The sequence below is a fragment of the Labrus bergylta genome, chromosome 1 (assembly GCF_963930695.1).
Source record: "Labrus bergylta chromosome 1, fLabBer1.1, whole genome shotgun sequence".
NCBI lineage: Eukaryota > Metazoa > Chordata > Actinopteri > Labriformes > Labridae > Labrus > Labrus bergylta.
In genome coordinates, this window is record NC_089195.1 from 25,511,367 (window position 1) to 25,538,283 (window position 26,917).

General features: G+C 42.9%; 1 protein-coding gene across 1 annotated transcript; it reads right to left on the bottom strand.

Annotated features, from left to right (window-relative positions):
• Window positions 1-1,553: 1,553 nt before the first annotated feature.
• mxd4 (MAX dimerization protein 4) lies at window positions 1,554-23,599 on the bottom strand. The gene is made up of 6 exons (XM_020648424.3): window positions 23,375-23,599; window positions 22,643-22,742; window positions 18,788-18,817; window positions 6,697-6,811; window positions 5,216-5,378; window positions 1,554-3,585 (listed from the first exon to the last, which is right to left on the bottom strand). Exons 1-6 carry the CDS (start codon window positions 23,436-23,438, stop codon window positions 3,425-3,427), a joined length of 633 nt encoding a protein of 210 aa, XP_020504080.1. The 5' UTR covers window positions 23,439-23,599; the 3' UTR covers window positions 1,554-3,424.
• Window positions 23,600-26,917: the final 3,318 nt, after the last annotated feature.

Genomic DNA, 26,917 nt, shown 5'->3' on the forward strand with positions numbered 1-26,917 from the left:
ACAAAATTGAAGAAATTCTTGTTAGTTTGTTTTGCCCTCCTGCAGTGTTTGGAGAGAGTGCAGATAGGAGGTCAAATTCATCCAAACAGAATATAGAGTTGGTCACCAAAAAAAAAAAAAAAAATGCACCACAGAGTCAAAAGCAAAAGACCACCTGCTTTGTCTTAACCCCTCCCACCCACCCCCACCCCACTCCCTCGGAAAGCACAAGATGGTAATATTGCTGTGTCTCAAGAGGTCCCCTGATCAATGGGTAACACTATTTTTATTAGGGACGGACCACCGGGAGCGTGGAGGATAACACCTTAAGCTGCCATTGATTGGATTATTCTTTTATCGCTCCTGTCCCAGTGACTCCCATTGAACAAACACAAAGTAGACGTACAATAAAAGAAAAATCACTAAATTAACAAAACAAGATTAACACGCTTCAAGCCCAGAAGATTTTCAGCCCCGTTGGTAACCATTCGGGGCGACTGGAAGCTGCCATGGGAGTTTACCAGTGTGTGTTCTTGTTTTTTTTTGTTTTTTTTGTACAATTTTGCTGTGACAGAGGCGGCACTGGCAGATGGGGGGGGGGGGGGGGAGGTGTCAAGAGGGCGGGGAGTGCCATGGGTGAGGGTGTACAACAACAGTGGATGTTCAGTAAGGACCAAATAGGCTTTTTTTTTTTTTTTTTAAATGATGTCCGTTGAGGTCTTCAGATCCCCCTTTGCTCATGGAAGTGTTTTGGCTTAAACCCCGCCAGAGGACAAGAGGAGGGAGGATGGGATTAACAGGAGGAGAGGAGTGTGACCTGAGTAGGGACGAGGAGGAGGAGGAGGAGAGGATGGAGGTCGAAGGCTCACCAAGGCACAGAATGACAGCAAAGAGAGTCACCCATGGGAGAGGGGCCAGTGTATTAGCTCCCCTGCCCCCACTCTCTCTTAAACAAGCCTGGCCTCACATCAGTCTGTCTTTCATATTTATATATATATAATATATTTATATGTATATATAGATAGATAATCACTCTTTTTTGTCTTTTCATTACAAGAGAACATTTAGGAAAATATAATACAAAATTTAATACAAGAAATATAGACTACACTGGCTAATATCACTGAAGTGACAAGTAGCTTTTTTCTGTATGCAACTTTTTCATGCTTTTTTTTCATTGTTTTTTTGTTTTTTTTTGGTCTGACCCGCCATCGTGGACTGGCCTTAGTTTTTGATAAGTGTTGGGACGCCAAGCTCTAAAGACTGCCACAGACTAAGGTCTGATGATTATTAAAAAGGTCAGAGAGCGACAGGAGCGCCTCCTCCGTCAATAGTGACTATTGTGCATAAATTACAGACAAGTGAAAGAACACATTAAACTACATTAGTCTTCAGCTGTACCCAGAAGCACCAGGAAGAAAGCAAGGCTGCAGAGCCCAAATTAGATGAGCCTTGTTAAAGAAACTAAACATTAATCTGAAAGTGATTAGTTTGCTAGGGTTAGCTAAACACCCCTAAAGAGAGCAAATCATTAGAGCTGGCTGGTTTTTTTTTTGTTGTTTTTTTTTTTGTCATCTTTTAATATTATTCCCCACATGTGCTTTGACTTGTTAATCAGGACTAAAGAGAAACACAGACACACATCATTCAACACCTCTTTAAAAAAGAAAAGTAACAGAGCTGTAGAGAAACGTGAATTCTTGGTAAATGGCACGAGCAAAGAGGAGGGTGCATTAGTGAAAAGAAAAAGGAGAAATCTCCCCTTTCTCTCTGCACGTCCATCTCTCTTTTTAAGCACCCAGTTGCCATCATCAGGGTAACAATGTAAAAGTCTCCCCAGACACCTCTTGGTCCACCAGAATCATTTAAACACGAAGAGGAAGCACCTCTCTCGTGTTTATTGCTACATCAATTGCTACTGAGGAGGAAAACACAAGATTTTCATCACTCTTTGAGGAATAGAGTTTTTTTTTTTAATTCTGAGGCAATTAAAATTGTTTTGATCTCTCATAGTAGTCCATCCACACCATGAGTGGCTATAGTGTAGTGGTCAGTAGTGTGGAGTAGTGGTTAGGCAACCCAACCAGCGGGAGACATGAGGGTTTGGACAGTAACTGTACATCTATATACATAATATAATCTCTGCTACAGCTCTGTAACGTTTTCTGTTTGTTTTTGGCCCACAATCAGCGAACTATCAGACTTGGTAGAGAAGTTTCTTTTCACACACTTTTAAAAATAGTGAATTAACAACTTTATATTTTGGGAAATTGGATGAAACAAATTTTCTTGCTGTCTTATCTTTTTGCAAAAAAATAAAGCCAGAGCCAGCAGTCAATAGCTTAGCGTAGCATAAAGGCTAGAAATGGTTATGACAGCTAGCCTGTCTCTGTCCCAACAGTTAAAATCAGCTCGTCAGTCTCTGTAAAGCACCTAAAGTCATTCAGAAAAAGAAAACACACATTTAGTCCTTTAAGTTAAAGAAAATACAAGTTGTTAAGTCGTTGTTTTTTTTAAGGGTTTTAAGATGTGACTTCAGTACCCTGTTTAAACAATCACTAAACAAAAACATCGTTTTTTTATACAGATAAATTAAAAATGACATAATACGTGTTGGCTAAGTGCTGATGGGAATATTTGTTTCAAAACTTTGAGCACCAAAAGGCTAGCTGCATCCTTTTGTATATACTGTAGCTTTGTACCAAACTAAGCTAGCAGCTGCTAGCTCCGGCTTCATATCGAACACGCAGATATTTCCCTTATAGCACACAGGTGGATGAATATTTCCCTCTAAATGTTTAACTGTTCCTCTAATTCATGTCATTTTTCTGCAGTTGAACATTTGAGGGAACATCTTCAGGGTCACACTGTGTGAATCTTACGGCGTAGAGGGAAGATACTGTATGATGTTAAAAATCTTTCAAGGTTAAGAGTGAAACTTATTTTAGAAGTTTTTCCCCCTTTAACACTCATAAAGGGGGCATTCTCTCTCTCGCACACACACACACACACACACACTATTAAAAACACTTTTTTTCAAATCCTGATTAACCGGTCAAAGCTGAACACCACACCACAAATGTCCCCTTTAAAAACCACATATTCTGCTGTGCTCTCTCTGAGCCTGCTGCAACACTAGGTCGGGGTTGTGAGGGCAGTGGGAAGGCAGGGTGCGTGAGGAGGGGCAGGTTCAGGCAGGATACAGTAGGGTGAGGTAGGGTCAGTGGGGTGGGGGGTGGGGTCACGAAGGCTCGAGTGGCATTTCTGCCCTGTGTGCTTCCTGGAAAGCTGGGACCAGGGAAGTAGACACAGGCTGAGGGTGTACCCCTGTTATAGACTGGTCTCTAGGTAGTAGGCGGCCTCAGCTTTGAGCAAATGGTCAGGGGGAAAGTTGGGAAGCATGGGGGAAGTACGCTGGTTGGTAGAAGGATGGCCGTGCGGCGTCTTAACAGTGGTGCGGCTGCAGTCTGTGGGAATGTGTGGCTGTGTAGCTGGTGTCGCTGGAGCTGCTCTGCAGGCTGTAGTGGTCCTCCTCCTCGCCGTCGCTGATGCTGTCCACGCTGTCCGCCTCCAGGGGAGTGAACTCAATGCCCTCTATGTCCACCTCTGCACGCAGAAAGAAAATACATAAGGTTAAATCGGTCCTGCTGGAAATAAAGTAGAAGAGAGGGGGAAACTGTTTATTAGCATCAGACCGTGGGGAATATTTATTAGGTAGTGTGCTGCTGTGTCTGTGGATTAAACCAGGATTTAGGCTGCCATTAACTCCGGGCTAACAGACGGATCTTTGTGCTCACACAGCTTATCCCCCACTCATTGATAAACAACTGCATGTGTGTTTACCTCATCCTGGATTAGTAACTGTCCTAACCTGGCACTGCACAGGAGTCTGTGACTGGCGAGCAACAGATTGCACCTTTAAGCTCGGGGTTGTGCTCGAGAAGAACTCGATCGTCCCACATTTTTTTCCAAAGCCAGAGAAAGTGTTTAGAACGGCTTAAAGAATGTAAAAGATAAAATGAAATAATGTATTCATGTGGTGAAATGGACTACATCTCTGACACGGTGCAATGTTAAAACCTGCAATGAAGTTGTAAATGTAAGCAATAAGTTCAGCCCAGAGCCAGACCAGTATAGCTGATATTGGCCTGTATTGTAACAGATATAAACGTAAATATTGTGTTTGGTCCAGCAGAGTGCGCTCCAACTTCATGCGTCACAATACTTTCTGCACTTTCTGCAGCGCATATCGAGGCATCACACCCGATCAGCAGTGATGTGCAGAGGAAGTGTTTCTTGATGAACAAAGATGTTACATTTTCTTTCGTAAACAATCAGGGAAGCAGACTTCTGAGTGCCTTAGCATGATTTTTTATATATATATATATATATATATATATATATATATGATGCAGAAATTCATGTAGAAAAGTTATATTTTCATTCCCACTCTTTGCACGATCTGTAATTGAAACATTTCTCCTCTAAAATCTGTATAAGCCTCAAAAATCCAAAATTAGTCAGGTTCTAATTTAAATCCTGCTGACTGTCTCACTTCCTGGCAGTTACATGATAAAGTAATGAGGCTGGGGTTTCAACATAGCTGCATTCAAATGGAAGTTGCAGTATTAGGCATCGGTAATGCCCCCAAGAACCTCATAGACGACAGATAAATATTTGTTGTTTATGTCATTTTGACACTCCTATGACCCTCGACTTAAAAATCTCCCAGCATCAGTAGCCGAAGAGAAAAAAGTAGATTCACTTTTCAGCAAACTGAGGTGTTAACCTTTGACTGCAAACAGGACTGGGACTTAACTTGGATCAGCTTTTTTCACCTGGATCACTGTGAGGCTCAGAGTTTATCAGCATCAGGAATGCAAACAGCTCTGAGAGGGTTTCTTTTAGGATGAAATCACTAATAGTGATGAGTTGAGCACGTGTTTGCAAACAGATAAGGCTTCAGAATGTGAGTGTCATCCTCGGCCTGGGCACGCCCTGATGGGTTTTGTTTTGCATTAAATTTGGAGGCGATCTACATTTGATTTACATTATTGTCTTGGTCACATTACCTCTGAGCCACAACAATGCCCGGCACTGTCCACATGATACAATCAAGCTTTCCATCGCAAACTGAGGAGAACTTGTAAGTGGCTGAAAGGGAAACTTTGAACTTCCCAGAAATTCCTTGTTTGGGACAAAAAGATTGGCCAAAGTGCTGCTGGTTTCAGCGTACCTTGCTCAGAGTCGGTGGAGATGGTGGAGCCCATGCTGTCGGTGCGAATGCGTTCAACCGATCCGGACACAGAGAGCTGCTCAAGGCGGCGTTTGAGGTAGCGGTGCTCTCTCTGTAGCTGCTCCTTCACATTTAAAGCCTTCCTGTCCTGCTCCTCCAGCTTCTGCACAGACACACACACACACATATGACAAAAACAATCAATCAGTGATAATGTTTGATGCAACCAACATCACCATCTGCACCCTCCATTTTACCCATAGATGTTTGTACTGTATCCTCTCCTTTATTATTTCTGCCATAATAAACAGCTCCCCCTTTAGGTCGTTATGGGAAATGTCTCTATGGTCTATCGTTATGGCCTTCTTAATAGGTTTTGAGCCTGATTGAAACAGGAATCTAAACCTGGCTGTAAAGGAACAGAAAAGTAGATATAAAAACCGTGTGACCTTTTGTGCACTCTGTAGAAGAAGCACAAAATTGAACCTCATTTAAACTATTTTTGACACTCGTTAAATGTTGCACAAGTTTATAAATGGAAGAAGAGAAGGCGAAACAACGGTAAAATAGTCCCAACAAAATAAAAGCTACCTGTCAAACACAAGTTTAGACTTAAAGGGATTACTAACAAAACACCTGGCATGCAATAAGGAAGTGGCCAGGTGACTCTAAGAGGCGTATTAACACAACCTCTTTTAACACTGGATGTGGGATTACAGTTTGCATTTATTTTTTTCAGTGGTGAATCTGCCCAAAGTGTTCCCTCATGATGTGAGAAAACATGACACAGTTGTCGAGAATCATCTGCGTTTGTTTGAGAACAGAGGATGTGCGTGATAAACAGGAAATGAAGGGTTAAAACTCGCATACGTCTGGACTTTCCACAAAACCACACTGTTGCTGCTGGTAAACAGCACGATCAGCACAGCATGTGTTCTAAAGTCAATTTTACGTGATCTATTCACCCTCTAAAGTGGCCATGTCATCTGCAGGCACGGATGTGTGAGAGTCTCTCTGTCGCTAGCTGTTTCATGCTTTGAATATCTTACAGAGTGTTTGCAAACTGCAACAGTTAATGAGCCGGAAAAGAAGAAGTTCAACAGCACTATCCATAAATCAACCACAAAATGTCCTGTGTATTCCACTTTGTTGACTCAGTTGTCTCCTTTTTTTCCCCCTTTCTGTCTACTTTTGGTCTCTTAGTATTAACAATGGGGTGTTGTAAGCCTGTTTTGGGCTGGGCATAGTGTTAGGGCATGACACCATAATCAGATAAAATCAATCTATCATTGATGTAAATTTTAATCATGTTAGGGGATGAAATATGCATGGTGAAAAAAGCCATTCAGAAAGCCATATCATTTACAATATCAGAGCCCACGGTGATGTCTTGACATCATGACTTTTAAATGTCAGAAATGTTGAACTAAAAATTCAATAGCAAAATAATCAGCAATTCCTCAATCCTCAATTTTGAGTACCTTGATGTGCATCTTGGCCCTTTTCAGCAGGCTCAGTGTGGTGTGTCTTGTGCTGTCGGGACCTAAAGGCACCAGCTTCTTCAGCTGCTCCAGGTACAGCCGTAGTTTGGCACGTCTGAAAACACACACAAGCCACAGAGGGGGGGGCGAGTCAGCAGACATCCACATTCAGCATTCATAATAATGATATGAGCTTGTGAAACATGTTATATCAAAGTCAAACAGCGTGAGTTGATGCTTACGGCTAAACATTAACATCTCTTCGCCTAAAGTGTAGTAATTTTACCGCTAATCTACATGTGACAATCAAAGAGCCGTATCTTAGAGATAAGATAATCCCTTCAGGATGTTCTTCCTTGTGTAACCTTTGGGTTTGAATTGACAGTAACATACTTGCACTGCAGCGACGGGAACAACTACCACTAATGTTTGAGGATTGTTCTTTAGTGCAACACACTGACCTCATTATTACAAAACTGTCTGGTGGAGCATCATCTTTGTTTATCTTTGCTTGTCTGTAACACAATGGAAACCCGACTGAGGAAGAGTTCAGAGACGCACAGTCACCGGGTGCTCAAATCATCATTGGCCAAAACGACAGCCTGGAGAAGTTTGAACTCAAGGTTGAACTTAAGACGCACACTGTGTCCCTGGAAAACCCTTCGTCACTGCCAAAGCCCTGCAGGCCAACAACCCTGGATCCACGAGTAAACAGCTCGCTGGATGCAGATCTCTGACGTCGAATTCAGAGACACAGAAGCCAAAGACAAACTCTGACTTTGAGAGGATACTGTAAATGGTGTCAAAGGACTGATTTGATTCAGAAAAAAAATTAAACAGACGATTTCCAACCCCTGCCTGTCCTTGGTCCATTCACATTCGTTCATAAAGGCCTTTCAATCGTCCATTAGTCAAGCTGGTCCATGAACCGTTTCTTTGTTCTTAGCTCGCCTTCCCCCCTTTTTCTCCCGTTCATTTGGCTAACTGTCTGAACGGTAAACAAACTCCAACAATGCGAGGTCTCCATTGGCCATCGCTGAGACCACAATCAACCTAATCAGAGAATTGAAGCTCTCGAGGGCCGGCTCACAGGAGGACACAGCAAGTACACTCTCTCTCTTGCTCGACACACATACACTCTGTCATTCCCTATTTCTTTTTCAGGAAGGGCGTCGCCTCTGTTTTTCCCGTGGAGTAAGACCCCCTCACCAGCCCCTTATGTTTCATTTAGAGGTCTGCCTGTGACCACCCTCAGGGCATCAAGACTGTCTTGCAAACTTAACAAAAAAAACTCCCAAACTCCAAGTGATATATGCATCTTTTAATTGTTGAGATTTGACTTAACCTGTAAAGAATGCACCAGATAAAAAATAAAAAAAACACTTTAGCAAAAGTGTCCTCGAACACCTCTACCTCTCTACAGGTGCATACAGGCGCTCCCAGAAAAGGGCGTGTGAAAGTGCTCTCGTTCTTTTATTTACCCCTCTCCCAGGGGGCAATTCCAAACCCCCTCCCATCCAATTAAACCCCTCCACCCCTGCTCCACCCTGCCAACACCAACACACCCAGGTCCCACTGGAAAACAAGTGTCTTCTAAGGACAGGGGCGGGGGTCCACCTTCAACCTGCCCCTGCCCCAGTCGAGCCACATGAAGCACTTGGAGTGCCGCCAGGGGAAGCAGGCAGGAAGGAGCTGGGGGTCTGCAGCAGACGGGAGGGCGGGGGAAATTACTTCTTTTTTTTTTTTTAGACACAGAGTCCAGGCTTGGGGATGACTTTCTCTGGGGTTGAAAAAGGGCTTCTTTGAGTGCAGTGTGCTCAGCTGCACTAGGCAGTGCTCCACACACACCATCCAAAGGGTAACTTGAGCCAATGGGCAACCATCTTGCAGCCCCCCCCCCCCTCCCCCCCCAGTTCCCCCCTCTTCCCCCTCTCCCACTCTCTTGTAATGAAAAAAAAAAACACCAAGGCGTTCCCCATGTACACTCCCTGACAACCCCCCTTCCCCCACAAGAAAACTTTTCACTGACTTGCTCATGTCAGGCCCCACCTGCATGCTCACCACATATTTTACCTGGCATGCAGAAGGCAGAAATGTGCACTTCCACCATTTCTTTTACCACATAAAAATAACATCAGTGTCTGCACTGTTTGCCTCTCGAGCCTTAAGAAACACCTCCTGTTTTTATTTCATCTTCAACAACAAGCAGATAAGCTGCCCCCTCGACAAATATGGTGACCTGGGAGGCAAACCTTACTTTTCTGAACTTGCACTAAAGATAAACCTTTTCAATCATATAGTATCTGAAATATATATTATTTCTAACAGCCGTTAAAGTAAGAGAAATAATTTGACAGTGTTTAAATAATCAACTAATAATACAAAAGATCCAAAGAGTTGCTGGTTACTTTTAAAAGTGAAAATTCTGCAAAAACCACAGTCAAAAAAATCCAAAACAACATTTTTGGCACATCTTTCCATCTAAATCCGAACTGTGTAGGTGTCATTTTGAACAAGTTTATGAAATTCTCTTCATCTTGAGTCGTGCATTTCTCCCGTCTCTTTCCAAGAAAAAAAAACAACAAAAAAAAACTCTCAAGTTTGTGATGCATCAACAAGACAGGACCAGGATAAACCTTGCAGCTTTGCCCCTCCCAGCAGCACATGCTCTCCTGCCACAAGACACACTCACTATTTTACTTTTAGAGCACAGAGTCGACCTGTAGCCGGGTAAGGACCCTCCCTCACTCACGTTTTGTTATTTCTAAGCCAAGCCCTTGTCACGCAATGTTTATCAGATTGCCTGCAACAGCCATGCAAAGTGTGGCACCACACGAGTGTTGTATCCACGACGGAGAGCAGACAGTTTGCACCGCCGGGCCCACGTGTTCCTGAATCACATTAAATGTTCCAATTTGTCTGGGTTGGAAATTAGTCTTTGATATCCCGGTCATGAAGAGCGGCACAGTGTGAGACGTTTGGTTTCAGAGTTTTTTTTTCCATCAACTTAAACTCATGGTTTTCATGCAGGATGGACACAAAACTCATTGGATATGTTTTCTGGATTCAAATAAGCTTCTTCCTAAGAAGTTAATGTTTTAAATGTGCCTCTTTTCTTGTGTCAAAGCTGCATTTGACTTTGCAAGAAAGAGACTCGCTAAAGCTGCACAAACAATTCAGCCTGAAGTTTCCCTTCAGGTTGAGGGTTTAGTAGTAAATCTCAAATTGAATTTGCTGTCTGCGGGGACACGATCACCTGACAGTTCTCACGTGCAGAGTACCACGGGATGATTTGTGTCTGATCTGCGGCCTTCCTTCCCCCTCCTCTTCCCTCGACGTCAGTGCCAAAACAAAGCCAAGGAAGAAAGGCAGGGGGGAGGGGGGAGGGGGAGAGAGAAAAAGGGAACTTCTGCTCAGAAAGCTGCTGAAACTAGAGCAAGCTTTTTTAAACTGCTGACTTATGCTCCGAGGTTACCGGGTACACATCAGGCCTTTCTCACAGCTGTGAGTGCTCACACTTTGAAGGAGAGCAAGCGTTTAATGTTTTGTTTCGCAGCTTGAGTCGGTGTATCTGCAGCAAATAGAGCACATTTATGTATGCGGCACCAAAGCAAAGTTTTTACAGTGTCCACATAATGGTTTTGCACACAGTGTCCCAGTGACAGTCACGTCCCAGGGGACTCTGTGATTGGAGATCTGTCGTCGCACAAAGAGCTGCACGGCCTGAGAAGGCGAGCCAGTGCAAACAACAAGCCCTCACCCCTCACTCACTGCACTGTTTAATGAGCTCGCTGCAGCCCAGCGCATTCCTCAGCCCGTGCGCGCAGGACCAAGCGGCTAGTCTGGCAGGGAGCCAAAGCCGCCGAGCTGAGTTCAGAGGTCGCCAGAAACACCGCTGCAGTGTTTCCTCTGGCTGCCAGAGCTGACTCAGTTTGTCCCCCCGTTGGGTTTCAAGAAAAAGAAAATGCGATGGCAGGCCTCGAGTGTTTTGACTTCAAGCCCACAAGACATCAGCGTGAAAGATTCACAGCCTGGTCTGCTCGGCTTTATAAGCAGGCATGAGATGAGATAATTGACCCTAAAAAATGCAGTGGCTCATCACTAATAGGATTGGCTATCATTTTCACCAGTAATTATAAAGGAGTAAGTATAAGCATCAAGTTTACAGCTTCAACGTGTAAAGCACAACAAATATCACTTAGATGACATTTGAATTGCCGTGTTGGCCAAAGAGTGTCATTTGTACTTCAAATCCAAATAAAATGAATGTAGCTCAATCAGGAAGCATTGTGGGTAATAACATAATAAAAGGTTTATTGCCAGTTTGTCTAAAGCCTCTATAAAAGTTGTAATAAATCAGGATTGGACTTTAAGTTTATTTCCTTTTGATTAGTTTGTCCTTTTCTAACAACCATTGTATAAGTTCAAAACCTTATTTTGGACCAAATCTCTTTCATTTAAAGCCTAATTCTATTTTTTTTTTGCTTACAAATATTTTTTCAAAGCTAAAACTCTATGCACCTGGCTCCCTTGTTTACAGCCAGCTCCGTCATGTGAAGTGAAAGCAGCGCTGCGTCGTGTGAGTGAGTGAGTGAGTGAGTGAGTGAGTGAGTGAGTGAGTGTGGGTCAGCATGTTGAGCTGGTGGACTTTGGGGGTTGCCAGTGAAGTGGCTCCACATCTGGCTGGCAGGTTCCCGGGGAGGACGAGGCAGATGGAGGAGGGATTGCAGAGGTGGTGAAGGACCCTTCACAGGGGCCAGCCGGCAAACACACACACACACACACACACACACACACACACACACACACACACACACACACACACACACACACACACACACACACACACACACACACACACACACACACACACACACACACACACACACACACACACACACACACGTTGGGCCTTTCAGCAGCCCCTCATCAGTCTCTCTGTCACCCTCCTGCCCTGCCCTGAACATGTTTACAATAAGCAGAGATCTGATGCCCAGTTTCACATGAGCGCTGACGCAGCTCATGTGAAACTGGCAGAGTGGTTCACCACGTAGTCTAGCGACAGCGGCACAGGGAGACGTGTGGGTCGTTTAATCACGCTGATATGAATTGTCAATCGTCAGGGTTTATCTGCATTTGTTTTTCTGTCACGGAGGTTGCCACGCCCGCCCTCTGTGACCTGACAAATGCAAGGCAAGACACTCAAATACAAGTCCTCCCCATAAACAGGCTCTCCTGACAGCAGGAATATGGAGCTGACTCTCACATGACTCTGCTCTTCTCGCACGCGAGCAGCAAAACAACCACTACACCAGCATAACAAGGCGAGGGAGTCGCCTGGTTTCTTCACCGCTCGTAGGATTACACACAAGAACGAGCAGCGAGTGCTTTACTGCTGATTAGAACACAGGAAACTGCAGAATTAGGCACTTTGTTGTTCACTCGTTGTTGTAGTAGTATTTCCTCAAAAACACACTTCCACTGGGCGTGCTCGGGAATGCCTAGCAATTAGATTCATTTGATTTTTTTTTTTTCCCATGTACTGAAACAATCCGCGTGTGTGAGCACGGATCATTACAAAATCTCTTCCTCACCACAGCCAGCTCACACACACAAAAACAGATGTCAAGTAGAAGTTAAAGAGCAGAGCGTGTGAGCAAACATAGTGGGGGGGGGGGGGGGGTCAGGCTAAAGAAACGTCTCCCTGTGCATCTCTGAATCACTTCAACACAATGTCAAATGACAGACCTGGACATTAATTGCTTTCCGCTGCGTGCATTTGCAGTACGTCTGCAAATGTCGAACTAGCAGAGACAAGTTGAGCCAGCTCAATAAACACATTCCCCTGACACGGGGAGGTTTTATAATGAATCCCTGTCAATGTTTAACACACAGGAATCTGGTGATATGAGAGACACATCCAGCTTCCATGTTTACTAAAATGCAGTTTGGTTGTTTACTTCTTTAGGGAGGTTGTAGTTGATTGGGGGTGTGGGGGGACAATTTGAGGATCTGGGCCAACCGAAGAGGCCAAAAAGATGAAAATCAGAGTTGTTGTGCGATACATAAGAGAAAAAGGAGACTACCTTCCACACTAAAAAATGCCACACAAGTCACACATAGGCCTACATAGGTAACTAACAGCTCTCAAATAATGCCAAATGGACAGTGTGCATGGATGCAGCTGCAGAGCCTCCTGCTCGGCCTGCCCCTTCTTTGACACAGGCTCTCCCCCTAAACAGCCTCTCTTACTTAACTCTACATTCCAGCGTATGTGTGCATACTCTGCTGACCTGAATTTCAAGCTGCTAGCTTCACACACACCCACAGAGCAGCCACGTCCTACTCTGCCTTCCCCTTTGGCAGTGCTCGAGAACGTCTCAGCGTCCTTCTCTTCCTCAGACTTTGAACACTTTGCCCCCTTCTTCTCTAAACTCCACCCCCTCCCCCCCTTTTTTTAAAACATATTTTGTTAATTGTTTTTCCCTTTGCCATTAAAAACCCGCCCCCAAAGCCATGCATGCACCTTGCTAAAGTGCATCCATCACTGCTGTTTTTTTATGAGCATCAGCTGCTCAGCGGTGAGTTCACTGACACAGAAAGGTGGTGCATCCTGCAGCAGAGACACCTGAGAGGGAGCAGGGAACAATGAAATGTAGGTCTACAGTGGTCGCATTCACACACTGAAGAATCTCTTGTGTCAGAGTACAACAACAAACAAAAAAAAGCCAGTGCATCAACACACAGTCGTCCAAAGATAGTACGCATGCGAGCCTTTCTGTAACAGCAAGTTTCTCAAGGCTCGGTGACCTCAGGGTGTCAAAAATTCCACGTGACCTCTGCTCTGGAACTCCAGCTGTAGCCGCTTTTCTTATTCTTTGTACACGTTCAGACTCTGAAAAGTAACAACCAGGCCTGTCCTGTGGCTGTACGTCCACTGACTGCAGCAAATGTGGAATAATCTGGAGAAACCCAGTCTGTCCTGAGGTTTACAAGAGATGATAGAAAAGTGTCAACTGTCTGATTGCACCAAAAGAAATATCCTTTATATGCATCAGGTTGTGTTATATCATGGCCGGAAGCTTAGCGGCAATACAGTTGTAATAGGTTTGCAGGTCTGTGCGTCATGCTGACTTAAAATGAAAACTTGGTCAATTTAACTACTAGATAAGCAACATACAGACATTCCTATTTAAACTTTATTTTCATTATGATAATTGTCACTAAAGTAAGTTTCCACAACAATAACTTCATCATAACGTCTCCTTGTGCATTATCATTAGTAACTAAGGTGAAACAATATGCGGGCTGACTGACAAAATATAAGTGTTCTTGATATGTAATTAGCATGAGTCATTTTTTTCATTAAATCGTAACAAATGCTCATCGTTCCAGCTCCAGAAGTCGCTAGAATTGTCTGCGCTTGTCTATCAAATGTGATCATGAACTCGTATATTGTTGTTTTGAAACTTGTGGCGTAGGTTTGAAATGTCACCCTGGGATACATCGAAGACTACTTTATACTTTCAGAGCAAACAATAAAATAATCATGAGTCCAACGTCAGTGACAAAAGTCATTCGATTCAGACAAAGGAGTTCAGTTTTTCATCCAGCACACCTACAGCACGCCTAGCTCGAGAAAATATGTGTCGCGACAAATTCCTTTCATGGTCTGAACCTCCCTTAAATGATCCCACTCATTACTGTGGGTTATTAGCTGCCCGTGCATACCTGATGACTGATGACTGTGTCACCACACACACACATGAGGAATGTAGCAGACAGTGTGTGCCATGTGAGCAAGTAAAGCTCAAAAGTCATCATAAGACTGTATGAATGCCACATCTGCAATAATTCTGACTTGTTGCCTGTAAGTGACAATCATAATATTTGACTCATTAGGCATTTTCAATAACACGATGTGGACTTAACATGACCTTAACTTCACGTGTTCACAGACGCTGTGCGGTTTATAATCTGCATGAAAATGCAGATTGACAGGATGAACAGGCCTATGAAACCCTGGCTGTTCTCCACATAAACTAAAAAAGATTTATACCTCAAAAGCAGACAGGCGGGCGGACGCAGAGGAGTCCAGACAAGAGGACCAGTAAAAGATAAAGGCTCACTGAGAGCTCTGCATTTCTCCTCCTTGCTGCCTCAGGTTTCTGCTGACTCAAGATTTTTTTTCTGATGTCAAAAAAGGAGGCCAGAGTCAGGAGAATAGAGAGGGCAAAAAAGAAAAACAGAAAAAAACAGATGTGGTTACTAGAGAAAGAAAAGAGGGGGACGAGGAGTAGAGGGTAAGGAGGTGAAGTAACAGAGCAGGGGAATGAGGGCTCCACCTCCCACCGACACACACTGCCATAACTCAAATAGCTCAGTCCGGCTTACACACACACACACACACACACACACACACACACACACACACACACACACACACACACACACACACACACACACACACACACACACACACACACACACACACACAACAGGAGCTTCACTCAGAGGGGAAAGAGGTCCTCAAAGCTAAATAAGTCATTCATCACAGCTGGGAGTAGAAGACACAGGGAGAGTAAATTTAATTAGAAAGAAGATTAGAGCTTGACAGAGTGAGTGCCTGCTCCTGTGTCCATGACATGCATGTACATTTAAAGTCAGGTTCAGTAGATGGCAGACACTCCCTGTAAGACAATCCTGTTTGTAGAAATCAATCTGCAAACTTTCAGCATCACTGAGTGAGAAACGAAAGCGAGAGCACAGGAGAGACATGGTGTGTCTGCGGAGGTTAAAAATAGAGCTGCAAATCCTTTTTTCAACTGAAGTGGCACAAACATACCAGAGAGCTGGCTTTACAAGACCAGAGTCAGATTTCCTGTAAACAGGTGATATGCGGGAAAAACAAAACGCCTGTCGGGTTTTTCGCGATTCTCGAGAAGGAAACAAAGTCATCATAGGCGTGATTGAGAGCGGTTGCAGTCAGAAATGGGAAGGAAGCTGTGCCAGCGGGGACCAACCGCGCGGCCTTATTTTGGTTTCACACGTCAAGCTGATGCGCAGTCTGCTGTGCCAGTGCAATGACGAGGACATAGGACATAAATAAATGTAAAAAAAAGCAGCGGAGTCATCGTCGACAGGGTCTATACGGAGCTGCGGCGGCTGCAATCGGGCTGCAGCAGATAAGCAGGTCAAGTCAGGACAGACGAGCAAGTGGAACGCTGCTGGTAAACACCCAGACGTCTCTCTCTGATAACGCAGGACACAAATATATGCAGGGCGCCGCCTGAGCGGCTGCCAAGACAGCGGGCGGTTTCACGAGGGGACACCTAACATGCAAAGGATCCACAACAAGGGACACATTTGAGCCTAGATTTGGCCAGCTAGCTGGTATTAAAAAAAAACATGTTTTTGCCATATTTGTCTTAAAAAGTGGGGATTGAAAAAAGAAAAACCTCATAGTCCTATCAAAACCAAGGTAGTACTACCTGTTCCTGAACATCTGAACTACACACAGACATTGTATGGACACTTATGGAATGCCCTAAAAGACATGTGTGTGTGCTGTTACTGAACATTGGACTGTACAATGTTATCTCATGAACTGACATAAAGAAGATTCAAACAATGTTGGTACTCCTGCAGAATATCAAGTAAAATAGAGACATTTGCTCTCCGCCCCTGCTGACATTAATAAACCACGATTTGACTATTCACAACAAAGTCGATGCTTTCCGCTCAAGCCAAACATTAATCAGTCACCTTGTCTACCACGTGAACATAAGAGCACAAGGATGGCTCTGTGCTGCGCCAGCGTGAACCAAACACACCGACACATGACCAAACAAAGACAGTGAGTCAGGCCTCAGACAGCAGCACCTCCCTGCAGCGGCGTTACGGGGCGTGAGGGAGGTCCGGCCTCTATGAAGCGATACCGGGACTGCTGGAGATCAGACAGGGCCGTCACGTAAAAATAACTGCTAACGAAATGCTGCTCACACACTCGTGAGAACAGGTCGAACAGGACAGCTGCTGCAGACTTTAGGTTTTCTTATGAATCAGCAACAGAAAGACAGAGATCACGTGAGGAGACTGACAATGCTGGATCCATTGTGTTAAAAAAAGGCATCCAGGCAGGACTGGAGCTCATCTAAAGAACGCATTCTGATACTCTCTTTTGTCTTTGAAAATGTGCATTTGAACATTTTACAAAACACTTCAACCAAAAAAAAAAAACATTGAGTATCTGTGATGGGAGGGAGAAAACCTGCACTCATCCTAACACTTGAGAAGCTGTTACCAGCAAGTATCTTCCAATAAATGACTTCAAAGAACATCGATATGGCTGCCCATTCATTCCCAGTTGACAAATCAATAATTCAAGCCCTTAATACTCAAGTTGCACAACTCTACTGTACTGTAAATGTGCCAAACCCTGAAGTCAAAGTTTAGATCCTTAACACCTGTACATAGGAGTAATGAGCATGTAATTTACGGCCGCAGGTCCAGACAGGATGTTGCAATGGATCCCAATAATACCTCGTCGCTACAGGGCTATCATTATCATGTTCCAGGAAAAACACTGGCGGATAAACGAAAAGTATTGATAGAGAATCTGCTCTCCAAAAACTCAAATGAGTGTTTTTTTTTTTTTTCTTCTTTCTTGTCAAAAATATCTCATTACACTTTTCATAATCCACATTTACCATAAAAGTCCAGATAAACATCTTATTTCTAGATTTGAAATGCAATAAAAAAAAATGGCCTGAATCGATTGTATGAAGTGGAAATGTAGCTTGTTTAGTGTCTTGTTATGAGATGTTCTTTTCTTGAGATGGTTATGTTTGATTTTTCTGTAGATTCAAAATAATTGCACGTATTTAAGCCATGTACGTGACCATTATGATGACCAAATAAGTAAAGGAAGTGACATATTTCGTCATGACAGTCATGACTCTGCTCCGCGTTTAAAGATAAAAAAAATTTAAAAAAAAAAAAGAATTAAGAAATTTGCGGCCGTAGTGATGACACATGAAGTGCGTAAACTGATTATGAAAACCTTTACTGGTAAATCTGTTGGTGTGCCTGGACGTCACTCTGACCACACCCGGCACCCGGACATGAGGTAACTTTTGAGTGTCTCAACACCTGCAGTGTAATCAGCCGAGGTCGTTCTCTGCGTCTCGGGTCAGAGGAGGAATATGCCTGCACTTGTTTCTCTCTCTGCACTGCACACGCAGCCATTACTCACTCCCTCCCAGACATGTGACTGGCAAACCCCGGTCCCTCAACGTCAGTGACAGTGTGTGTCATGCATATGCAGCCTTGAAAAAGAAAAAGACACACGCCTTTCCCAACCTCCACTCACAGGCTAATGATCACATCAGCTGTTTCCAAAAGATCCTCTGTGCGGGCAGTGCTTTAAGAATCAGCTTCAGATGACTTTGAAGCAACAACAACTTCCCTTAAGCATCTTCTTTTTTTTTTTTTGTAATAAAGAAAGGTTTTGCCCTCTTACAAGAAGCCTCCATTGGATCTGTGAAGTTTCTTCCCGAGTTGGTTAAAAAAGCAAAAACAGACATTTGGTGGTACATCACCCAAAAGCTGTTTCCAAAAAAGAAGGAAAAGAAATGCCATGTTTTTTGTGAGCTTGAGTGTGATGCATGTGAGTTTGTTTGTGTGTGTTTGTGCCATCTGTGGGCCTCTCAGTTTGGACAAATGACAAGCGAGTACCAGATTTTACCCCGCCTCTGCTCACAGCGTCAGCCTGGGCAGGATTATCACATTACTGACAGGGTTCCCTCTCCATACATGGTAACGACTTTCAAAGCGTGAAATGGAGAGACGGATTTTATCGATGTGAGGCCGTGCTTTATGAAATCACACAATCATCCTTTTTCAGACACGAGGAATTAGTTGATCAAATCTCTTTGAAGATGACCTCTGATCGGAATCGCGACTGAGAGGAGAGAAATCCTGACGCATTCCTTCACTTCAGTAATGTAAGGAGCTAAATGAAGAGACGTGCGTGTAAACAGGACAAACGTGAGCGATGCAGTTGGTCACAGAGTTTCAGCTGGCGCCTTACCTGTGTTTCTCCAGCTCATTGTGCGACGATCTGAAAGGGTAAACAGAGAGGAAGACAAGGATGAGTGTCGGTGATGCAAGTCGCTAACATACTGTCAAAATACGAGACAAAAACATCAGATCGCATGGCATGAGAGACGGGATGCAAGTAGTGAATAAGCCCCAGGTGAGAGGCTTTGTTAGAAAAAGTTCAGATCTAAAAGCTGACAGCAAGAAGTTTGAAAAGAAAAAAGCAGCACAGACATCAAAGAACGGCTTTGATTCTTCCTTGCTTATTTTTTTCTTTCTTTCTTTCTTCCTCATGTGGCCTTATGTTTTTTTTATGCTGTAGCACAAAGTTGTAACACTCCAAGACCCAAGCGATATCTGCTGCACGTTTATTCTAAAATGCATCGTATTTAAGGACAAAAAAATAAAAATAAAAAAAGCAAGGCAAAGTCTTGATCACACATTCAGGAAACAGACATTCAGTGCGCAAGGATAAAGTCTAGTTTTCCATATCTGTGTGACATCTGTCAGAGAGTGTGCAGTAGAGGGCAAAACTGACCCTGAAATAGAGCAGGATATGTGGCCCTTAGAAACCCCCCCCTCCCCCCCTCCCTTTCCCCTGCCCGCTCTAACACATACAAACAGCATGCACACACTGCTGTTGTTGTTGTTGTTGCACGCTGCGTGCACGCGGAATTGAAAAAAAACACACTCAGACGTCTGGCGGCCTGGTGGCCACTGCAGAATTCCTCAGCGTGTGGGCTATTACGAGAAGAGCCCAGCTATCTTGGTGTGCATCGAGGGCAGAGCAGCCCGTCTGAAACAGGCCCTCTGTTCATGAGACCGTCATGGATACCACGGCAATAAAAACAAAAACAGCAACGACAAAGGGCCAGACTGACAACAAGCCTTTTCAGATTTTTTTTATTTTTTTTTCCCCCCGCTGTTTGAGAGCCCTTGTGCTGCCGTTAGCAGTGGTTCCCACAGCTGTGCCGAGGAGGAGGCCAGGGCATCTGCACCAAAAAAAATGGTTACAGTGGTACTGGGATGATTTGGCGTCTGCACAAAATCAACCCGGATGCAGCACACAGAGTGTCACACAGGTGCTAATAACCTGATTCAAATGGCAGACAAAGGATGAAGTGTTGCTATTCAAACCTGATCATATTTGGGGAAAACCTGCCAGACAAAGCACAGGGCACGACCAGGAAATCGTCCAGCAGACTGCAGAGGAAGGGAATGCTCCCGGACCCGTAATAAGAGCAGGTTAACACACACACACCTTTACCTATTATGTAAAAGAATGGTGTGGCATGCAAAGGAGGCTGTGAGACGCTTGTCATACACTTGGCCCTGTTGATCAAAGGTCTTTACATTAGCCTCATATCACCCTTTTAATGACTGCCAGAGCTTATCCTCTGGTCACATTGTGTGCGTGTCACTACATTCACAGGAGGGAATTCAGTGACACAAAAGAGGGGGTTTTTCTTCTCATCTCAGCTATTTTTACATTTAATTTCATACCTAGAATAACAGGGAGGCGACGCAGGAAAACTCTTACCAATAATCTTCCAGGTTTCCCTGTTTTTTTTTATTTTTTTGGAAACATTTCGATCTAACAACAGCCCACAAGTTTCAAAAGTAAACTCCACCAGGGCTTCGTCTCACTGTGTGCCGAAATAAGACGGCCATGTGTTTTGGTTTTTTTCACACGCCTGAACATTACACAGTAGAAAAAACATGTTACGATATCAAATGCTATAACTTCCATTTATCACTCAAACAAAGTAAAGCACTGTGCCTTTTTTTTTTTTTTTAACAAACAGCCAGCCTCTGTTGAGGTTAAAATACGGCTTTTGGGTTCAAACATGTAAGATGTTTTTACTTCCCTCCCCCCGGCATCCTGTTGATGCTTCATAAAAAAAAAATAAAAAAAAGAGTCTGTGTGAGAGTTGGGGGAGAGCATAAAGGGAATTGGGGAATTTGCCCACAGTGCAGTCATGAGAAAAAAGGAGGGAAAAGCAGGTGTGGTGCACGGAGCCTGGTAGTGGGCTGGTGTTTGTCACCGTGTGTAAGTGTCTGTTTTAACCACCACACCCACCTGCCACATCCCCACACACACCCTCTGTCTCTCACACACACACACACACATATACGTTTAAATAACTGTGAGTGCGTCAAAGAAAGGAATGTGGACAAGGTTGTTTCTTTTCCATCTCCGTCTAAAAACAACGAGTCTTATTTACTAGCCTCTACGCTGTAGAAAGAAGTGCGATTACCAAAGATAGATTATACAACTGGATAACATGCTGTACGTGCACTGACGTAACATTCAGACTTACTACTGAGGAAATGGTGCTCACTGAGCTTCCCTAAACTAATATTAGCCAACAGGAAATTTTAGCTTTTTTTTTTTTTTTTCATCAGATCTTGATGTAAAAGTGCTGTTGGGAATGAAACTCGCATAAGGAGGACATGTGGTGCAAATTCTTCTGCAAAGCGTCACTATTAAACACTCTTAGTACAGAACACAGGTAGTTAAGAGAGTTGTTTTTTTTTACAAACCCCGCAAGCATTTCATTCAATTGTAGCCCAGGCCTAGCATGTAAAAGGCCCGAAGAATCAGGGTCACATGATGTCAGAGAAGAGGGATTCTTGATGAGGGCGTGTCACACATTGGTCCAATCAATTGAAACCCTCTTTCATACCATCACAGTGGAGGTCTACAAGGTGATGAACAACTTGTAAACTAAGCTTTGAATTAGTGAAATGTGCTGAAATCCTTGATGTTTTTGAATTCATGGTTGCGTAACACAAGGTAATTTAGATGTCCCTATCTGGGCTCTTTATTTGGACTTTTATCAGACATGGACTTTTGTCAAAAATGAAAACAATGTATAAATCGATCCAGGAAAAAAAAAAAAAAATGTTAAGCAGATGAATTTATGAAGAAAATAATATATAAAAGCAGCTCTGTTTTTGGCCTCTTGCTGATCTGTTTCATAACCGCACAGATAAGAGATTGCCTACGTGTAAACATGCTGGCGTTTAAATGGCCTTTAACAAGTTAGCTGGCTCGTGATGGACGTCAAACCGAAACTGAAACTTAAATCGATTTACTACTTTACTGTAGTGTACGTCTGAGTCATTTTATGGTCATAATTACAACTGTATTTTTATATTACTTGAAGACCTTGACAGCATATAAATGTGGCCGATGTCAGGAGGAACACGTCTTAATTAAAGTTTAATGAGGGGAGAATGAAACTCAGAATCGATTTGCCATCAGACACTCTGACTCAGACATAAAAAAAAAATAAAAAAAACAGGAGGAGAGGGAGAGAGGCGGGGTGACTTTTAACAAGAGGGGACCCCTCAAAGAATGACATTCACTTTCATGCAACACCAATCACACTTACATTACACACACACACACACACACACACACACACACACACACACACACACAAAATACATGAAAATTAGGCATTTGAAAAGGTTTGCATTGGTGACAACAGTCAATTATGAGACAGGGTGCAGAAGCATGAGGTTATAGGCATGTTGGGTGTGTGTGTGTGTGTGTGTGTGTTTTTCTCTCAGCATGGGGAGGGTTTTAGGTGTGTGTGTGAAACAGAGAGGGAGAGGGGGCAGCAGCAGAGTTGACAGTGTACGCGTGGCAGTGTTTATTGGAAAGACCAAAACAGTGAGAGAGAGAGAGAGAGGGAGAGAGAGAGAGAGAGCCCAGCCCAGGCAGCAGAGATGGCAGCGTGCATGATAACAGCCCCCCCCCCCCTCTACACTCCACTGCGTGCGTGTCCGTGTTTGTTTTTGTGACAAACCTTCAGAAAGACAAGGGTTGCATATTTACCTATTGTTCTGAGCTTTTCTGGAGATTGGCGATGCTTTCGTTTTCTTTCTGGAAAAGTCGTCACTGTACGGTAAAACGGAGGCATAACCGTGTTCTGCCCCTTTTTTTAAAAAAAGAAAAAAACAAAACAAAAACACACAATGAATGTATGATTTTTCCACTAGACTGTCCAGTTGAAACATTTAGATAAATAGTGAAACATGAAAATTATGTGGAGGCGAGCATGTCATCAAGAGAGAAGAAAACGTGATCGATCATGTAACACATCTATTCTGCACTGCACAGCCTCCAGCAGTGTTTCATATTTAGACAAACAATACTGCATAACAATTCACCATTATCTGTCATTACGATATTGGCTCATATTTTCAATGTCACTCTTGTTTACTCATTTCCGAAGAGAGCTGACACACAACCCACACTTCACTGCGAGCAGCCCGATATAACACATGCCCTGTATAAGACATGCAGCCACACAGTTCATAAACAAATAACATACTTTAAAGTGTTTGGATATGTTGCATTTAAGATATAGTTCCAGTTTGTAGGCTACCCATCGACTGGTCCCATTGTCTGTGAAGTGACATCATACCTGCACTATGGCAGGACACGTTACAACTTCACATTTTGATAGAATAAGACAGCCACCACCCACACACACACACACACACACACACACAAAAATCATTATTCTACACATCTTGTCAACTTGTCAATGTAGCTTGAAAATACCTCTGTCTTTTCTTTCCAAGTACTCTGCAGCCTCCAGCAAAATTAAAAGAGAATTAAGTTCCATCTTGTTGTCGTCCTGTTGTAAAAAATAAAATAAAAAATAGATGTAATCTATAACACAAATTTACAAGTCATTAGATAATGGAATGGAGATTTCTAAAGTGTTCAGGGCGATGTATTTGCGTCGCTATATTCAGTTCTTAGTCTGGCTGACTCCAAACTACAGTAACAACAGCACCTAACTAATTCGTCCAATCAGAGACGGCTGTAGGCGGGACGCGCATGTCTTAGCCTATGAACAGGGGTTATTTGCGGAGGGGTGATTTTATTGGCTTGAAGTAGCAAAAGTCATCAGGTACATGCCCTAGCAACAGACCGAGCTCCCCGCCCTCCCGTGGCTGATTGGTTTGACACGAATACAAGCGGCCTCTGATTGGCTGAGACGAAATCTGGGCGTGGGTCAGAGTTGAACTTGGGGTGTTGTTTCGGCTACCAAATTTGTTAACTTCTGTGAAGTCTGCTTTTTAATTTGGACCGTGAAGTAAACAAAGTCCAAATACAATGCAGCCATCAAAGCTTTTTTATATAGGGTATGATAGCTGTTATTTAAGAATGTGATATTGAGGAACTACCCACAGAGCTTGTGTTTTTGTGTTCATATCCTGTCCAAGTCATTATGAAAGTCTTTTATGGGGCTGCAGAAACTGGATTGGTTTATGATGCCTGAAAGTATAAAATGATTTGCAGTGTTTCAGGGGTACATTTCTGGTACACTTTGCTATATTTATCTTGCATTTGACAGACACAGAAAGGGAAATGATCTAGCTGTTTATCAGTTTACCAACACAAAAATTAATGTAGACTAAACAATGTAATAATTTATCAATTATTCAAAACATTCAAAAAAAATAAAAATAATGTTGTTTGTGATTCCAGCATGTTTTGGCATTCAGCTGTGCAGACGAATAGGTCAACTATGTGTCATGTGACTTGAGTCGACATTAGGTCCTTCTCTGTCCTAGTGCTTCATCATAATCAGGCCTATAATGTTTAAGTCTCAGACCCCATATGTGCTTGCAGTTGAATTGTGGTTATGAAGTGTCACTTTGCAACAGCAATAATCAGTTGTGAATTTCTGAACAGGAGTGCTGCAGAGCATGAATGTGGTTCGGTGTGCATTGGCAGGCAGCTGATATTTCACGAAGCCAGATGTTTGTGCCTGTGATTGTTGGAGTCTTTCTGAAGAAATTACAACCACGGGGAAGTGACTTTTAGTGTGAATGATGAGGAAAAGGCCCCTGAAGACTGGAGCCACAAACATTGTTTTTGTTGTACGATACTGGTAGTAAGTGTCAGTCGGGATCCCACTGCACACAATTTATCATAGCTTGCAAGAGTTCAGACAGCACATATTGTTGGTTCAATCTGTTGCTGTCAGTCTATGTGATTAGAAACAAATTTGCAAGAGGGGGATGTACAAATAAGAAAAATATGAAATGTATAGAGCTGTGTATTATTATGACGAGCACAAATACACAAATGAAAGTATATTGATGGTGCCAATGAAATTGACAATGTTAATATATATGAGACTTGTGTTAAAAAAAAGCTGAATGCTTGATGTTTTTAAGTTGCCATTAAAAAAACTAGCTCAAATGAATGCGTTATAGCCTACTCAGAGGGGCTTCTAATGTTAAATATACACACTGACATGTGGTTGTAATAAAAAAAAAATATATAAACAGTATATATAAAAGGAAACAAAATAATAAGTATCATTAAACGAAGACTTATTGCAGGACTATTCAATCTGTGTTCAGGTTGCCAAACTGGCTGCTAAGGGTTACTGTTAATTAAAAAAACTTCTAGCTTGATGTAAATAAAAAAAACATTGTTGTTCATTGTTGCCATGATGCAAACTAGATCCTATGCATGGTTTCCCTGTTGTGATAGCTTGCTTTTGTTTTCCCTTTTAAAATGAGGCAAAGCTGCTTGCTTGTGAGATGATGAGTTCTCTCTCCTCCCATGCAATTTTAATGTACTACATCAAAACAGGGGGGTATTCTTTTTGCTTTTTTGTGTGTCACTCCTTAAGCTTAATAGAATACAATGATTTATGTATGAGATGGTTTGATAGCTTTTCACAGGAGACTATCGTTTGCTGCTCTGCCTGCTTGTCGCTTTGCATGGTGATGTGAGGACGCAGTAAACAAGAGACCAAATTAGCCTCGCTACATCCTCGTTTCAGATGTACAGTCATATTGAGAATATAACCAAGACGCACTCACAGTAAAAATGTTGAACAACAGCTATAAGCAACAACACGTTCTCAGGTCAGGCCTGCTGCTGTTTGGGCTGCAACTCATGACTCTTCCTGGGGTAATTATAGGCAAGTTGTGCCAGTTCTTATCAAGTGACATAGATTCACTCTGGCACCAAACTTTGGACATCTGCAGCTTATATCAGATTGCAGTAGAGTTTATGGAGTCACGTGGTGCGATTTTCTCTTCAGGTTTTGGTGTTTGAGCATTTGTTTGACCTCACTGCGGGTCAATTCAATCTAGCAAAGCCTGTGAGAAAGTTGACCTTGACCCTGCGGAGGTCTTTTATGTAAGCAGCCATTCATCATTGTGTGCATGTTGTCCTCTATGTTTTTTTTTGTACTTCTGTACACACTGTGCTGTTTCTTTTTGCTGCTGCAGTTGCAGCAATAATTCAGTGACATGGTTTGACAATCGGCCCAGTTACAGTGATGACTTTAGCAAATAATCTTTGTAGGAAGGAGGTTAGTATGGTTAGGGAAAGCTGACAAAGCACATATATGAAGAAAAAGGGGGAGACCTTCTGTTCACTTAGAATAGAACATTCTTGTAAAACGACATCTGGTTTTGTAAAATGCATGTTAATCTACTTGGATTTTGTAGATTTAAGCCTGTATCATATTTATAATCTGTTGTAAAACGGAAAACTGAACCACTTGAATGTAGACATCTGCAAAGTATTTGCTGTAACCCAGAAAAAAAATACAATAAATAAGTCTTGTAATGGCTTAAACTTATAATCAGTGGTATCAATGCAGACCTTGCAGCAAGAATTGGTATTTTATATATTGACGTTTTCCTACTGACAAATTTATCAGATAAAACTGCTTCTTGACATCTCTTAGACTGGCCTGGTGACATGTGTGTTTAGCAGCTAACTTGTGATGTTTCATTACAACATGAAATGGTCAAAATAGTCGTCAGCCTCGTGTATTTTATGTCATTGGGTCAAAATTGGAACAAACTCAACAATAAGCGGTCATGTCCTACAAAGCTCATTACACTGCAGATATTCAACCACCCTTTTGCAGCGTATTAAAGGAACTAGCTGTTGTCCCTCCCACTGCATGTTTCTATTTATAGACTTATCATCTGCATGCTCTCTGATCGTAGTGGCTCAGGCCTTGCATCGCCCGTTGCCTCGGGCCTGTCAGCCAAATGGCTACTCTCCCTCCACTCTTCTCTTTCTTTGTTGTCTTCCATCTTTTGCTGCTCTTTGGTC